The sequence below is a fragment of the Gigantopelta aegis genome, chromosome 6, assembly GCF_016097555.1.
Source record: "Gigantopelta aegis isolate Gae_Host chromosome 6, Gae_host_genome, whole genome shotgun sequence".
Taxonomy (NCBI): domain Eukaryota; kingdom Metazoa; phylum Mollusca; class Gastropoda; order Neomphalida; family Peltospiridae; genus Gigantopelta; species Gigantopelta aegis.
The window spans coordinates 39,738,861-39,757,947 of record NC_054704.1 but is presented as its reverse complement, the minus strand read 5'-3'; the positions used below and the strand labels follow the sequence as shown (position 1 = coordinate 39,757,947).

At 39.2% G+C, this 19,087-nt stretch overlaps 1 protein-coding gene across 1 annotated transcript in view; it reads right to left on the bottom strand.

The window, feature by feature from the left end:
* Positions 1-19,087, bottom strand: part of LOC121374543 (multiple epidermal growth factor-like domains protein 11) — a 41,047-nt gene that overhangs the window by 11,006 nt on the left and 10,954 nt on the right. Inside the window, exons 2-3 of the mRNA XM_041501648.1 lie at positions 7,183-7,329; positions 6,086-6,235 (exon numbers count right to left, since the gene is read on the bottom strand). Of these exons, the coding sequence (XP_041357582.1) occupies positions 6,086-6,235; positions 7,183-7,329 (297 nt within the window). The remainder of the gene's footprint in view (positions 1-6,085; positions 6,236-7,182; positions 7,330-19,087) is intronic.

The window sequence follows — 19,087 nt, the reverse complement described above, 5'->3', positions numbered from 1 at the left end:
GTAAATGTTATAAGAAATATATATTTAAATCTTATTATCATTACAAATTTAAAACAGAGCAGAACATTAGGCTATTAAAAACAAATGACCCCAAAGAATTCTATAAAATATTTAAAGAGACAAAAAGCAGGACAGAAAGTGTACCACCGGTTAAAGACTTCTTTAATTATTTCAGCGAATTAAATAAGGACCTATCGGCTGATACAGTGTCCGACATAACTATTGATGATCTCGTAGACCAAGTAAGCAACGATGATATCATAAATGGAAGATTCAGCGAGGACGAAATACTAAAATCAATAAAACAACTAAAAAAGAATAAAGCAGCAGGTGTAGATAAAATAATTAACGAATATATTAAATCGATAGCCCACTTTTTGCTCCCATTCTATGTTAAACTCTTTAATATACTTTTAGACCATAGTGTGTATGCAGAAGAATGGCTGACTGGAATAATTATACCAATCTTTAAAAATAAAGGTAGTAGTTCATCCCCTGAAAACTATCGACCAATTACATTACTACGCTGCTGTTCAAAGTTATTTACAACAGCATTAAATAACCGGTTAAAGGGACACACCCTAGTTACGACTAGGTGTTAACCATTACGGCGTTGTTTTTCGCTATTAAACCCATTTTTTTCACAAATAAAATTGCACTTTACTTACCGTTTATTATTTAGAATATACATTTCCATTCACCTGAAGTGTTTTTTGGTAATCCTGGTAATCCTGGTGTTTGTAATACCACAAAATGAATTTTTCCTATTTCTGAAAAACGGGCGCACGTTTGAGAAAAAACCGTTGAGCAGACAAGGTCTAATCTATTTTTAGACGGGATATTAAAATGTCAATGTCACAGACGTTGGTATACCACGTGGCCGTTATCATTTTGGTTCGGTTTGTTTTCTCGTGCACGGTTCGCGCGATCAACATCCGATTTGTTGTTGTTCATTTGTGAGATTTTTCTTCACAGTTCGTGAACATTTTCAGTAACAATAAAGTTCACACAAGTAAGTGTCTCAATACAACACGTTACAAACCCTTAAAACCAATAATTTTGCTAAGTCTTACGATATCTGGAGAAGGGGATACAACCAGGACAGAACAGTTTGAACATGTCCAGGAGAGGTGAAACGAACGCACCCCAAGTCTGTGAAATTTGTCGTGACGTAGGCATTGTTGTGCTTCGAGCGACATCTACCGGTGACATCAGAATACGAACTTTCAAAATTATTTCAAGCAATTGGGACATGGGGATTCCCATGGTATTTATCGATATAAAACCTGCTTTTTCACTCCATTTGATAAAAACGTGATCTAAGTGTGTTACAGGTTTGTAGATTAACCACATTATAATTTATTTTCGCTGGATGGAACTAGGGTGTGCGGCTTTAACTACTTTTATTGAAGAAAACGATGTTATGAGCGAAGCCTAGGCTGTTTTCCCGCAGAGGTTATTCGACTATAGATCACTTATTTACACTTCATTCACTAATTGACATTCTGAAAAAAAGGAAAATGAACTATATTGCGCATTTGTGGATTTTGAAAAAGCTTTCAATATGATCCCAAGAGCACATTTATGGCACAAGTTACTAGAAAATAACATAAATGGTAAATTCTTTAGAATCATATATCAAATGTATCAAGGTATAAAATCATTAATATTTGTAAATACCGAGAAATCACCATTATTCGCATGCCATAATGGTGTACGTCAAGGTGAACATTTATGTTTAACACCTGGTGTGGATTGCTCATTATATGTCGATGATTTTCAGATTTGCTATAGATTGTCCAATATGAGTATCATTGAACGTAAGTTGCAGCTTTGTTTGAATAAACTTCATCAATGGGCAACTGAAAATGGTTTTCGATTCTCAAAGGCAAAAACAGTTAGTATGCATATCTGCCAGAAAAGAGGTCTCCACTTAGATCCACAGTTGTTTTTGGATAAAAATCCAATTCCAGTTGTGGAGGAGACTAAATTTCTAGGGGTTATATTTGACAGAAAGCTGTCTTTTGTGCCCCATTTTAAATATGTTAAAAAAAAGTGCTTAAAAGCCCTCAATATTTTAAAGGTTATTAGTAATACGGAATGGTGAGCAGACCGACAGATTATGCTCCGTTTGTATAGATCTTTAGTTAGATCAAAAATTGATTATGAATGCATTGTGTATGGGTCGGCACACAAGTCTTACTTGCAGATGCTAGATCCTATACATAACCAGGGACTCAGGCTTTGTCTTGGTGCGTTTAGAACGTATCATGTAGAGAGCTTGTACGTTGATTCACACGAACCTTGTTTGGCTGCTAGACGTGCAAAGCTTCCAAGATTAAATCATTACCGAAACATCCATCACATGATGTGGTGTTTGACAACAAATATATGAAGTTGTTTGAAGCAAGGCCAAATGCTGTTCATACTTTTGGTCTTCACATTGAGCGTGTTTTGTTGCTTTCCGATATTGATTTAACTCACACTTTGGAAACTCCTTCATATTTTGTTTTACCACCTTGCTGTATTACACCACCTAAAATCTAAAGAAAGATCGTACAGATGCTGTTGTTTATAAACCGTTTTTCATGGAAATTCAAGACAAGTACCGTGATTACATTTCTGTTTATACAGATTTTTATATTGATGTTGATCATCACTTGCTGTTTGCATTTACCACAGTTTGACACCCAATAGCCGATGTATTTTTCATGCTGGGGTGTCGTTAAACCTTCATTCATTCATTCTGCTACCGCCTGGGACACCACCTGAAGACTCGCAGCGGACAAGATCAAAGGCCAGTACTCTAAGTACTTGGTCGGGGACATCTCGGATCCAGACTTGCTGCAAGTAAGACCGTACGAAAGCTGCTTCAAGGCCTTCCTAGACGGCAACTAAGTCGGCATCCACACAACGAAGCTATGGGACGGGATGACATTACTGGTGGTGACGTCGCTCCGGGATTGTCTTTACCGTCAAGGAGTGCTCTTCAAGGACATGGACAACTACACTGTCCACAGAATTCTGAAGATCGTCGCCGGCGCTCAATACATCCAGCTAGCCAACTCCTTGCTAGCTCACCGGTTCAGGAAGCTGGTACCACTCTTCAATGGTAAGTTCGTTATATCGTCCCCGTAGTGGCTAACCTCTCGTAGGACCTCCTCTTTTGGGGCTTAGTCGCACTTTAAATATTTTTGGTCAGTGTTCAAAATTGTATGTTTATTTTTTTTTATAAATAATCCGACGCACTTTACTTTGGCAGCCCGTCTAAATTGCTCTAATCACCTTCAAATTTTGATCAGCAGTCTATTATCCCTGTTTGGCTTTAATTTGTCCAGACATGACTATTCACAACTCTACTAAACAATGTCAAATTTCAGCCACATCAAACTGATCTGCAATCGAACTCCGATCGTAAACCAGTCCCCAACCAGTCTCCAACCTGTCGCCAACTAATCGCCAACAAAATTCGGCGACTAGTGGTACGACCGATCGCCGACTGATCCCCAACTGATCGGCAATCAGTCGCCTACCATTTTCCTTCCATTTTGTGGGATCAAGTTTTTTTGCTTTTGGTCGAAAGAAGGTTGCCGATATTTGTGGGGGTTCTTGGTCACAAGTGGTCGTAAAATGGTCTTTAGCTATGTGTAACTGACGCTTAAACGAATGCTTTGTTAACTGTATCAATGCTCAACATGATCTATTTAATAGAGTAAGCCTAATGATTTAGGCCGACATTGAGATCTTGTCGTCAGAAGTAGAAAAAGAAAAGTTTGTTTTGTTTAACAACACCACTAGAACACAGTGATTTATTAATCATTCGCTATTGGATGTCAAACATTTGGTAATTTTTACATTTAGTCTTAGAAAGGAAACCCACTACATTTTTTTTTCATTAGTAGCAACGGATATCCGACAGGCAGGATAGCACATACCACGGCCTTTGATATACCAGTCGTGGTGCACTGGCTGGTAGAAGAATTAGCCCAATGGGCCCACCGACGGGTATCGATCCCAAATCGACCGCGCATCAAGCGAGCTCTTTACCACGGGGTTATGTCCCGCCATTGTCAGAAGGGGTGCCACGACTGGGACGACATCATTATATTAATATTCGTATCCTTGTCAAACCGTAAGGAGCATATCTAGATTTCACTTTCATGGTCAATAACTCCTGACACCACCACTCACAAGCAGTCATTGCTGCAATCCAAGCAAATATTATGGAGTGGTCTGCACATTCGTATGATTTTAATTATATACAGCATTCCTGTGTCATTCTTTGCTGGCTGGGCGTGGTTCTGGTTGAAGAACAGCAATACATTACACGTCTGTATTGAATCTCACGGAGGTTACACACAATATACAAACAGGTTGCTGTTAGAAAACCAAACAAACAAACAAATAAAACCAAGCAACGGGAAGAAAAAAAACATTCGAAAAAAACACAGCCCCCCAAAGAAAAACAAAATAAATAAATAAATAATAATAATAAAAAAAAACCCCACGCTAAACAAAAATACACAGCCCAGCTCGTTTTGCTTTGTTTGTAATTTCCTGTTGATCAGTTTCCACATGCATTTAAATATTTCTATTGGCGTTGTATTCAAGAGTAGATAACGATAGCACAACTAGTAACAAGGCCAATATAAATTTTTGGTGCGTTTACTTTACTGGAAAGTCAACGTTTAGAAGCGCATATATATATTTATTTTTTTTTAAACTAAACAAAATAATACTTTATCTGCATACTTAATTGGTTGTTCTTAGCTCTTTTGTTTGTGTGTAAGACGTATGTATACACATCTATATTATAATAAACAATACATATTTATCTAGTTTGCTATCCTTCTGATCGCATCTCTTTTTATGATTATTTGCCCCGCTGACAGCCATTTTTATACTTACACCATGTACAGTCGACTACCAGACACAGATTGTGCTAAATATTGCGTACAATCATGAATGTCATCAAGAACACGTCCATGGGCGCGTCTCTCTTTGTGATGTCATGTTTGAACATAGAACTGGCTATATACACAACGGCCGTGTATACAGATCAGAACAGAACAGCTGCGGCTAATGAGGGCTGGTTATATACACTGCTGGTATCACTAACCCAAATAACTTCCGGCTGGGTCAAAGTTCGAGGTGCACCGAACTTTTGAGAGAGAAGTTAACACCACAAGTCCTACGATTGGTTATAAATGTGAGTGTGTTGGTTGTAAACAAAACATTGTTTCATCTGCGCTAAAAATGTATGCAATTTTATTTCATCTAGTACCACTGTGTCAAGTAGCCTTGTGCTTGGAACATGTATGGGGTACCTGTAAAACAAAACGTACTCATATTTTGTGCGAAACTAGGGTAGTCATAGACGCTACCTGTTTTCTCTGAAATGAGCATCTTCATCCCCAATTTAAACCAAAAAAATTGGATTATCTTTAAGGGCGAGGGGTGGGAGTATTTATATATGTGGTGTTTATGACGATTGATACACTGCAGGTAGAAGTTGTAGCCACATATATTACTATTGTGATCTATGGGATTTGATTTGGTAGTATACACCCTTCAACCATATGCCTACTAACGTTGTTGTAAAACAATCTGGAACCATTTTTGCAGTTAATACTTTGAGGTAGGGGTTGTAGTATTGATATTTATAGGTCATAGTTTGGTTGATATACTGCATATAGTGTTTTTAAACACAAACGTTAACATGGTCGCCTATGTTAGGCACACTACAAACTTTACCGTGCGAAGTACGGGTTACATCAATATTACAAATACTACAATATTAATAAAAACTATATATAACCCTTGTATATATGAAACACACTCGGATAGTTGTGTTAAACCTTATAATAATTAAAGGATAACTTCATGCTGGTAAGTCGTGGTATTAAAATAATAGCCATATTTATTGTGACGGTGAAACTGAATGTTTGGCCAACACGTGTATAGTCAAAGACATCGATGTATATACAGCATGTGTTCTTTAAATGCAATTAAGCATGTGGGTATACAATGTCAATATAATAATAATGATCACATATAGTAGAGATACGCAGGTACAGTTAGATACCTTGTGTACAGTCGACTCCCTTCCATCCTGGTAAACATCCCTCAGCACCACAGTCGCCTGTTTTGGCATTGCAGCCGGCAGATGGAGAGGCACAATGACGCCCTGAGCAATATTTCCGACAGGTCTGTCCGTAGAAGTTCGTCCAACATTCTGGAGAGGAAATAATAAAAGCTCATTAATTATTTCGCGTGGTTATGAGTGCAAAATAGCGTGAATAGATACCTCTGTGAAAAGTGTATGCCCGTAGTAGTGTATTCGTGTATAAGCACTGTTTTGTCCCGAGCCGAAGGCCCCTCCGCCTGCTACCGACCACGGTCGGGCTGCTGGTCCCCCCCCCCCCCACCTTTCCTGTCCTGTACCCAAGACAGGTGTGCGCTACAACAGCTTGCTCTGAATGTGCACGTAAAGCCCTATGACCCGACCTGACCTGAGCCGAAGGCCGAAACCTCGGTGTGAAAGAGCACTTAATGGTTTTACAACGATTTTATCTTGCCGGCATGTTACTACATATAATAACTATAACAAACTAACGTGACAATTATATAATCACTAACACACGCAGAGGCGAAATAAATCACTGAAAGTGTGAACAAAATAGTCTAGTCGACAAGAACGGCTATTAATTTCAAATGTGTTCAGTACTTCATTGTCTACGAAGGGGAGGGCGGGGGGGGGGGGGGGGGGGGGGGGGGGGCGTAGCCGATTAGTAAATCGTTCGCCTAATGTGCGATCGGTCTAAGATCGATTCCCGTCGGTCATTTCGTGTCACAGCCAATGCTCCACAACTGGTGTAACAAAAGCCGTGGTATTTACTATCATGTCTGTGGGATGGTGCATATACAGGTTCCCTTACTGCAAATCGAAAAGAGTAGTCCATGAAGTGGCGGCAGCGGGTTTCCTCTCCCAACAGCTGTGTGGTCTTTATCCATATGTCTGACACCTTATAATCGTAAATAAAATGTGTTGAGTGCGTCATTAAATAAAGCATTTCCTGTATTTGTTTTAGTATAAATAACCAATGGGATTAAAGGTGGGGCTTTTCTTACATGAAGTGGAGATACAGGCATCAATAATACACAATGTGTTGTAGTAGATACCTTTCGTACAGTCATGTCCACGCCATCCTGCTAGACATCCTCCATTACAAGACCCATATATACCACAAGATGAGGTCCGATCAGAACAGTGGCGATCCGTGCACAGCTTCTTACATTGTGTTCCATAGTTGACACCCAGTTCGCATGCTAACATAATAAATGAAATTAATGATGACACATCAACCAAGAAGAACAATAATGGCACAATAGCAAATTTAAACAAAATTATTAAATAAATAAATACACAAAACTCCAAATAGTTTCAATTAGAGACTCGGCCCTCCAAATTCCTTATTAAGTAAGCATCAACAAATAATTTCCTAACCGGAATCAAGAGCAAAACATATACGGTATTAATATATTAGACCACCCACCATTAATCTACCTACCGAAACTAACACACAAAAAAAGGACACGGTTGGTATCTTAACTAATATGTTATATGGTAAATAACAAACAAAATATACTTTTCCTAAAGTACTTTCAAAAAGGGAATAACATTGTAAGAGGTAGGCCTAGGCACATACAGTAATTAACATATCTTGTTTTGATGAACCGATACAGTTATATTGTGCACGATAACTGAACAATTTTAATAAATCAGGAACTCTTTGAATGCAGTTCGCTAATACGATGGGAATCAAATAGTTAAAAGATAAACAATTTCTATAAAGTTTATTTCGTTTCACGACACCGCCAGAACACATTGATTTATTAATCATCGGGTATTTGATGTCAAACATTTGGTTATTTTGACATTTAGTTTTAGAGAGGAAACCCGCTACTTTTTGTCCATTGGTAGCAAGGGATATTTTATATGCACCATCCCACATACAGGATAGCACATACCATGATATTTGATATACCAGTTGTGGTGCACTGGCTGAAACTTGAAATAGCCCAATGTGCCCACCGACGGGGATCAGTCCCAAACCGACTGTGCATCAAGCTAGCGCTTTACCACTGGGTTAAATAATCACACTAAAGAGATATTGCCTTCAACATGAAGACAATTGGTTTAGTAGTTGGTTTGTGGAGAATACTCCACGAGATCATTATGCCAAGTTTCAGAACAATCGAATCGAATCTCTGTAACTAGGATAGACTTCAAAGCAAACGTTGACAGATAGACGCCGGCCAGACAAACACTAGACAAATCGGTATTAGAATAGCTCCACTGACGAATATCGTAGCGGTGGTAAAATGTATATTTAATTGTTTTTATTTATTTAAAACTCTAGAAGACTCAATTTTGACAGTAGTAGATTATTAACTAATTTGGAAGAACTACCTAATGTTAAATGTTTATTTAGTTGTAAACAATAAAAAAAAAAAAAAAAAAAAAAAAAAGTAAAAACAAATATCCCTCTATTAGTTTATTAGTTTGTGAAGACACCTAATTTAGTTAGCAATATATGCTCAAAGTGTCCAAATAACAAGTCATATGGCATGACTTTTTTATGAACATATTAAATATGGAGATTAATAGATTTTCTCCCGGATCGAAGGAATAACTGGGGGACGCCCGCGCCCCCGCCCATTCCCAAAAAACAAAACAAAACAAATACAAAATCAATGTGCCCTTTATGCAATCTGATTAAAATTAGCTCTACTGGTCTACCATAGAGCTAACAACATTGCGTGGACTCCCATGTCCAGGTGACATTTCATGTATAAATAACAATTTAAATATCGACCAATACCACTACGCCTTTTATAGCGTTATTCGGGCGCATACACATTCTAAAAATAGCGTGCGAGACTATTTATGCAATAGGCGAACTTGTTGGTCTATTTCAACATTAACAACAGGGGGGAAAGTGCAGTAATAAACTCTTGATTGTATACTAGTATAAACAGATTTTATGGCTATACCATCACGGTTCTTTTTTGTTCGTCTTGAAACGAATTTTATATAAAATTTATATTGAAATTAGTTTCCGGCATACTTCGTAATTCACCCGAATCATTTCGTAAACCCTCGGCATAATCCCGAATGTTTTCAAATCACTGGACTTCCAAGCTAACTTGCGATGAGGACAGACGTCTCGCCATGTACTCTCGAGTTACCCCCCCCCCCCCCCCCCCACCTGGGGGGACTCTTACTGAGTTACGGGAAGCTACTTGAATATCGCGTCACTTACACCGGGTCACGGGCTTCCGTGACTTTGGAGTACGGCGACGCGACCGTACAGAAGAAGAGATGGAGGAAGAGGAAAAGCGCGCCAAGAACGGCACGGGGAGGGGGGGGGGGACCAAAACTGGCGACTCAACCGCCAGCGGCGGTCCATTCTGCGACGCCGCCCCCAGCCCAGCCTGAGTCGAGGAAACCTGCTACGCCGGAACCGTCGACCACCGAGAGGGACAGACTCAACACCGCGGTGTGTGAGAAGCCCCGTAAAGGCCCTCCATCGCCGACCACTACGTGGCCCAGACAGAACTGGCCGGTATCCCCGGTACTGCCAGTCGTCAAGCCACCGGCCCGATCAGCCGCCGTTGGAAAGAGGAAGGCCGTCGCTCAGGCGAGCGACCAAACTGACAAGGCCCGGCCTCCACCTTCACAACCACCGCCCCCCTCCGACTCGGAAGCCGTCTGGAAAGTTCAGATCGGGAAAATCAGGTCCGGCTTCCTGAAGTTCGTGCAGGGGGACACCTCGGATCCGGCATCCCTGATGGGCGGACTAGTGAAACCAGAACTGAAACAACTGCCTGATGGAAGCGCTTACGAGCTACACACCATCAAATCTACAGCCGGCAAGACGGGGTTGATATTAACTCAGCGCCGAGAAGGAGTCTACCGACAAGCGGTCCTGGTTAGAGAGATGGATAGCCACACCATCCACAGGATCGTCAAGGCCCTTTTCGGCAACGACTACCGGAGTGTCATAACCATCCTCGCCGACCAGAGATGGAAGCACTTCATCCCCGCCTTTGCCGGCTCTCCGCTCATCGGTTCGCCGTAGACCAACCTCCAACGGCCTTAACGAGGCCACTCACGTGAACATATATATCGGACTTTAAACATTTAGACTTTCGTTGAAAATGTTATGTCGAAATCACTTCTTTCTTTTTTTTTAAATATTATTAAATAGTCCGATCCTCTCTTCTTTCTCTTATTTATTTTTGGACTGTCCTTCTAAAATGCTCCAAATTATATAAATATTCGCCGAGCAGTCAATTCTTTTTATTTTTGGCTTGTAATTTTTTTTTTTTTTTTTATTCTATTAACTTTTTACTAATTGCTATTTTCAAAATTCTGCCCATTTTCAACACAGAAAATTATCACAACTGAATATTTATTTCAAGCAAGATGGTAGTCAAATGTTTCTAAATTGTTAGTGACCAGCCAGCCAAAGCCGGGCCTTCCGAGACCGCCCGGGGCAGGGACGCCGCCTGGAGCCTAGCCATCTCCAACATCAAGGGCCAGTACGCTCGATACTTGGTCGGGGACACCTCGGACACCAGCTCACTGCCGGGAGGCATTCTTGAGGGCAACTTTAAGAAGTTTCCTGACGGAGTTGAGTGTGCCATCCACGCCATGGAAGTACGAGACGGGAAGTTTGGACTTGTGGTGACGTCGCGCCGAGATGATCTCTACAGACAGGGAATACTCTTCGAAGACATGGACAACTGCACCATCCACAGAGTACTGAAGATCATCGCCGGCGCCCATTACGTCGAGCTAGCTAAGACCTTGCTAGCCCACCGTTGGAAACTGGTGCTACAGTTCAACGCCAAGCACTTCATCTTGTCCCCGTAGTCGCCAACCATTCCAAGGGCTTAGTTGGACTTTAATTATTATTATTTATTTTTTTGTAAACAGTCCGACGCACTTTATTTTGGCAGCCGTCTAATTTGCTCAAATCACCTTAAAACCCTTTCGGTCGTGCACTCAATTTTGTTCTTTGGAATTAAATTTTTGTCCAGACATGAGTTGAATGAATGAGCTCATTTTGGCTTTAGGCCTTTGACCTAACTACTAAATTCGTATTCCAAATTCCGCCCAACTTCCGCCCGGACCATATAGATCGGACTTTAAACTTTTAGACCTCCGTTCAAAATTATATGTCGAAATTATTCTCTTTTTTTTAAATATTATTAAATAGTCCGATCCTGTCTTCTTTCTCTTATTTATTTTTGGACTGTCCATCTAAAATGCTCCAAATTATATAAATATTCGGCCGAGCAGTCAATTCTTTTTATTTTTGGCTTGTAACGTTTTATCTATTTTTTTTTTTTATTCTATTAACTTTTTTACTAATAGCTATTTTCAAAATTCTGCCCATTTGCAACTCTATCCTCCCCTCATCCCGAGTCAGGCCACCGATCTTATCGGAGGTCGGACTCTGGATGGGCGTGTTCGAAACCCTAGTGGTATATGGGCACGTTAAATTGTTATCTATCTATCTATCTATCTATGTAAATTGTTTCAGGTTCCTAAAAAGATTGAAAAAAAGAGAGAAAAAGATCATACAAACCTGAGACCTTAATTGCAGCATGGAAAGCAGTTGAAAATGGCATGTCTATGTACAAGGCATCAAAAGTTTTTGGTGTACCAAAACAAACTCTTGGTGATAGAAAATCAGAAAGGTACGTGACCCCCTACCAATGTTTGAAGAAGCTCACGAAAAAACCCTGGTGAATCATATCACCTATCTGTCCTCGTTGGGATACGGTTATTCAAGGGCAGAAGTGTTCAGCTTAGCTACCGATTATGCTCACTTCCTCTCTCTTTTGCCAGGTGATAAATCCCTCTCCAATGGGTGGTTTTGTCGATTTTTGTCGAGATGGCCTGAATTGCAGTTGCTTCGACCGAGAAGCACAAAGATATATAGGGCAAAATGTGCTACACCTGAGGCATTCAAACATTATTTCTCTGAACTTCAAAATGTGATGGAAAAATATGGCTTAATTAACAAACCTCACTGCATCTATAATGTAGACGAGACTGGGATTAACTGTCAACATAAACCAGGTATGGTAGTCTGTCTGAAAAAAAGCAAGCCAGCAGCTGTAGTAAGTTCAAGATCATCAACAGCAACTGTCATTGCATGTGGGAATGCTATCGGCACCTTTGTTCCACCATTTATAATATTTAAAGGCAAGAGGATATCACAGAACTGCACAGATGGTACTACAGTCCGCATGTCAGACACAGGCTGGTCCAATAACAATCTGTTTATGGACATTTGCCACCTCACACAAGCCATTTGACCCAACCACTAGATGTTGGATGCTTCGGCCCATTTAAACGATATCTGTACTCCGAATGTGCGAGTATCATGAGAAAAAAAATGACACAGGTCATTGCAAAGTACGACTTAGGTGAAATCATCTGCAAAGTGTACCCAAAGGCCCTCTCTCATCAGAACTTAGTATCAAGTTTTCGGAAGACTGGGATCTATCCTCTAAATGCAGAAGTTATTGACAAGAACCAGCTGACCATGTCATCTGTTTTCACAGGCAAGTCTCCAGACACCAGACCAAATGAAATGGACACATTTTTTGAAACCATCGATCCACTGAATCACCTCACTGAAAAAACGACAACGAAAAAAGTATGAACCTGTAAAAACTGGAGGAACAGCCATTTCTGAAAGCCCTCTTTACCAAAAACTGAAATGCCTGTAAAAGTGTGCAACACCAGCTGCAGATCCTGTTCCATGCACAAGTACAAAAAAGAAAGTTTGTTCCAAGGAAACGGTCGTTGCTGACAGCGACAGTGATGTGGAAATCAATGATGACAAAAAATGCTGTGTCTGTGAACTGTATGAACCAGCTGAGCTGAAAAATATTTATGGTGTTGAATTAGTCAATTGGGCACAATGTGAAAATTGTAACCACTGGGTGCATCTGAAATTTTGCGTGAAGCAAAGGGTTGTGAGACGTCACACAACGTGTTTGTGCTCACACTGTCTGGAAGAATAGATCATGTGAATATACAATTTGTAAATGTGTTCAAATGTTACTTTATTTACGATTTTAAGTTCATCTGGTTCTGTTTTTCACCATGAATTTAGGCCCCACGTGGTGCTCCATAAATTTTACAGACCAACAATTAGACTGGTACACTTTCTAAAAATAGACCGAGAACTGAGAGGATTGCACAAAGTGTCAACTTCCGACCAGGTAGGGATTGTGTTTTTACATAGACATAAAAAGATTTGTTGGTTTATTTCAATAGTAGTATAACCAAGGCTGTTAATGATTCTGGTACAGTGGATGTATACTGCAACTGCGCGTGCGGAGAGGCTTTTTATTGTTAATAGACTGGAAACTGAGTACTCCAGGATATATATATATATATATATATATATATATATATATTCCGTAAATAGTGATATTGTCCTCAGACGGTCCCACCGGTCCGGTCAATGGAGAACAATACAGGAGTGGCCGTTAGGTACCATTTATCTCACAACGAGTTGTTTTAAAATGTACCTAACGAGCGAAAGCGGACATGAATGTATTATTCTATTTTTTTTACATATCCTCAAAAAACAGGTTTAAAGCAAATTGTAACTCTTTTTTTCGACAAAACGTTATTTACGGCCGTTGCACTTGTAGCTGACACGTGTCACAGAAACATGAATGTCAGGTTAACTATACGTCACAGTCTAATCGATTTTCATCGTGCAGTTTTTCATTGAATGTATGTCAGTCAGTCATTGAAATTGTGAACACACGTACATATGTTAACAATCATGTGTAACCAAAAATAACGCATGGTTTTCTAACTAACGGGTGTGGAAGAAAACGTAACATTGAACTGGGAGAATTACCCAACGAAAATGAAGAGAACAAAATATATATCCAATTAATGAGTAGGTAACATAATGTAACGTCAACTACTAATTTTAATGTAAACATCCATAGACATGTGAGAAAACGCTTTGCTGTCCTACAAAAAATATAACAACTTTATTCATACTGAGTTTAATTCCGAAATTCATCAAATTTTATAAGGAATATATCTCAGATTTAGAAACACATGATACATCAAAATGCAGTTGGAGGTAATCGGTAACTGTTCATTATAAATGTATGTTCAGATTTATCACATTTATGTTGATAGTTTTGCATTTTACATTCAGTTTTGTTTGATTAAGCATACATTTGGCATTAATTTGTACTATATGTCAGGATTTAGAAATATATTCGACATTCTTGAAATTCCAAGCACCGAATATTCCAGTACCTTTTAGGAGCTGATGCTTTCTAGAATGTTTTGGTACTTTCTAGAATCGTCCAATGGCTGCTATATTTTAGTTCTTTCTAGAATGTTCCAGTACTTTCTAGAATGTTCCAATGCCGTCTAGAATGTCCCAGTGTTTTCTAGAATGTTCTAGTGCTAACCCCAGATAGGCCTATACGTGCATAGGTCAACTTAGTATTTTTCTGGTGCGCAATTTCTTCATCGCGAAGTTGCTTACATTCTGGCGATTCCTTTTGTTACGTTTGTGGATTCTGCATTGCCCCAAGACAGGTAAAACATGAAATCAAAGTATCTACGTAATTTACACAAGCTTATGATTACACTTTGGCATGAAGATTGGGAATCAAGACAAATCATGGGCTCCACAGGTAGTTTGTGATACATGTCGATCGAATTTGGAGGGATGGATGCGAGGTGGCCGCCCCTCAATGCCCTTTGCCACATCCCGAATTGTGAATGACTGCTACTTCTGTATGGTGGATATTTCAAGATTCAAGAAAACGAAAAATCTACATGATATCACATATCCAGATATTCCATTATCTATTGCTCCAGTTCCACACTCTGAAGAACTGTCTGTCCCGAGACCACCTGCTAAAGATTTGGAGAGTGAAGGTGAACATTTTGAATCTAAATCTGAAGAATCTTACGAAGAAAAGAAGCAATCACACTTTCCAAGCCAGCGGGAACAGAATGATGTAATTCGAGATCTGGGGCTGACGAAGTCAAATGCAGAGTTTCAAACATCAAGACTGATGAAGTGGAACCTTTTGGACAACAGCTGTCGAACTACGGCGAAAGATGATTTATGTTTCTGTAATGACATTGAGAACTTGTTTCAAGGACTGGGTATATATTGGCCATGAACCAAATGATTGGCATCTCTTCATAGACAGTTCTTCCCGAAGTATCAAACGTGTTCTTCTGCACAATGGAAATCAGTATCCATCAATACCAGTTGGGTACTCTGTGTATATAAAGGAAAACTCCGAAAAATTTAAAAATTTCTTCTGGAAACTATAGACTACAACAGGTATAAATGGCAGTCTGTGGCGATTTCAAAATGATTAATTTCTTAAAATGACTCCATGGAGGCTATACAAGACGTTCTTGCTTTGTTTGCCTATGAGACAGTCGTGCTACATCTCAACAAACGTCACTGGCCTCAAAGAGAACACTTTATTCCAGGTACACAGAATGTGAAGTATCAGCCCTTGGTAGAATCAGAGAAGGGCCTTATGCCTCCACTGCATATCAAACTTGGGCTTGTCAAACAGTTTGTGAAAGCACTGAACAAAGAAGGCGAAGCTTTCAAATACATTTCCAACATGTTTCCACATTTGTCAAAAGCAAAAATCGAAGGTGGTATTTTCACCGGACCAGATGTTCGGAAGATGCTTTCAGTCACAGGATTTTGAAGAAACAATGATATCAAAGGAACGAAACGCTTGGAGGGCGTTTAGACCAATGCTTGAAAATAACAAAAGTGGGAATTTCGAACAGTTAACAGAAAAGTTGAAAAGCTTGGATGCCGGATGTCTTTGAAATTGCATTTCCTCCATTCCCACCTATATTCCTTCAGTGGAAATATGGGTGACATCAATGAAGAACACGGCGAAATATGTCACCAAAATATATCAACTATGAAAAGAAGATATCAAGGGAAATGGGACTGCAACATGATGGGTGACTATCTGTGGGGGATAGTACGTGATGAGTCATCATGTCATCGACGAAAAGTACGAAGGCCTGTTCATTTGTGAATTGTAATCTATATTGTTGATTTATACCTGTACAGTAGAACATATTTGTGTTAATAAATGCCATAATCCACACAAAATTGACATAACTAAGAACTTTGAATATGTCTGTTACATTGAATAATTATTGATAAGTATATTATGACGTAGAACTGTAGATTACTGATGTGACGTCACATGAAGTACATAGAAAACGATGCCGCAATCAGACCAGTTACAGCCTAGACTACTGAAACAATAGGGTAAAAGTAAATGGTACACAGACATATTTGCATGGATATGATAAAGTGACCATTGGTTAGTGAGTCGTCAAAAAGACATTAATAAACAGCAGAGATTCGGAACTTTTGAATATCTGCATGGAAGTAACTCACGTTTTGGTTAATGTTTTAACAATTAAAACCAAAACACCATAATTGAAACTAGTAAACAGTTCCAAGGAATACTTCTTTATTTACTCTATGTTGGAAGTAGACCATATTTAGGAGATCCACATTTCTGTGATGAGTGCATTCACGTGCCCATTCCTCTAGGGTGTGGCTGTTTTGATTTTAGTGCATGATTGTCTACACATTTATAAAGTATATCTGATGGCTATTCCTAGTCAGACGAAATGGAACTTTCTGGAGAAACATTCCTACTTTCTATATGGCTGAACTATCCAAATCTGCTGTTCAGGTGACATAACATGTTTGCATATCATCAAGAGGAGGGTCATCGCATGTGGAGTCTATGAAATCTATCTAAAGTCGATCTTAAAAATGCTTTAAACAACTGCTTGTGGTAGCATGAATGAATGAATGAATGAATGTTTGTTTAACGACACCCCAGCACAAAAATACATATCGGCTATTGGGTGTCACAAATGGTAAGCATATGGAAATATCATTTATATCTATTCATGTAAAACACAGTGTAAGTAGCTGTAGGGGAAAAGTATAATATAACACATAAAATCAAGGTAAGTATATTTTAAAACTTTGTATAGAAGTCAAAGTGTTTTAAAAACTTTACAATTAATTCTGGATGGAATTTAAAAGATTCAAAAACATTTCTGTTGCCAAATATATCATTTCTCGTCGGCTTGAGATGATCACACTCCACCAAAATGTGCCGCACAGTCAGTGTACAATGACAATGCTCACACTGAGGGGGAGGGTCCTTCTTTACAATAAATGAATGCGTCAGATATGTATGGCCGATGCGGGCACGGCACAAGACTACTTCATCCTTCCTGCATCGCCTGTAGGATGACTGCCACTCTCCCAGGACTGCCTTGACAGAATGAAGCTTGTTCGCAACCGCACCGTCCCAATCGTCTTGCCAAGTAGCGTATACCCTGTTTGATATCCCCCTTCAGTTCCCATACTGAATGTGCAAGAACAAAAAAGTGAAAGTGCCCCCCTCCCCCCACCCCCCGAAAATATGTGGTTGAAAATAGTTCTTCAGGTTTCCCAAAGAAAAAAAACACCGAATCACTCAAAAAGAATGTATTACTATTTATGAAACAACTCATTGATAAACTACCACATGAATAATGAATCTAGATATCGTGTTTCTTTTTTTAACTCGTTTTATCATGTTTGTGTATTAAATCATATCTAATAACTTTTTTTCTTCTATTTGTGACGGCCATTTCGTGCCATTTGCTATCTGATTATCAACATTGAATAAAGTTGTGTCACTAAAAACATCAAGGGGATTTGAAATACATTTGGTGAACCCATTGGACAATTTTACCATTTTGGTAGTCATTTTGAATGAGTAATAAGGCGGCTATGTTGTATTTAAAATATATATATATATATATATATATTTTTTTTTTTTTAAAACAACCCCCCAACTATTTGAATGAATTATCCATGCTTAATTTGATACAAATTGGTCGAACTATTTAAAACATCGACCAACATGCATATATACAGAAATGTATAAGGGAATTTTCATGCTGACCCCCTAGCAAATAATTGGTGGCCCGGGGAGTCATGTTGGGGATATTTTATAGACAGTGGTATGGTACAATTAAGGAACAACTTTAATATTGAGTTCGAAGGATTGAAAAAAGACAAGTGTGAAATGGAAAAAAACAGTTGAAAGAAATGGCTGGAACACTCAATAAAATATCTTTGATTACATCTGACGGTGGCCTCTTGAAAGACATTGAACATTTAAAGAATGAAGTTATCTGAGGCAATGAAAGGATGCTCAAGATGCAGAGCCGATCTATGAGGGAAAACCTGATATCCAAAGGTTTGGAAGAAAAACCCGACAGCGATACCAACGTAGAAGAAACAGAAACTGTGCTAAAAGACTCTCTTTTTTGCACTGGTTAGGTAGGCCAAGATGTCCTGGCAATTACCCAAGACCGATTGTCGCCAAGTTCGAGCGGTACAAGGAAAGAGAAGCAATGAGCACCAAAAGCCCTCGTCGGAACCAGATTCGGTGTTAATGAACAGTATCCAAAAGAGACTGAAGATAAGAGGAAGCGGTTGTATCTTGCGATGAGAAAGGCAAGGAAACAGAACAAGAAGGCTGTGCTGCTGGTTGACAAAATTTGTATAAATAATGAACTGTATGTCGCACCAGATGCAGTACAACCAGAAACACGTTCGGGGGATTTAGAGACAGTAGAAAATAGCCCCGGCAGGGAGAACAAAACCGAGATGAGCAATCAAATATTAGCGTTTGCTCTCTTAATGTGTGTGGTCTTAAATCAAAACTTATAAATCCTGACTTTGAGCACTTTCTTAATGATTATGATATAACAGGCTTTTATGAAACTAAGCTTGATGACTTTTTTTTTTTTACCAATTTATGTAAAATTATTCAACTTAGTTTTTGATAGTGGTGTTATACCAGAAGTGTGGATTGCAGGAATCATCAATCCCATTTATAAGAACAAAGGTGACAAGAAAGATCCCGACAACTA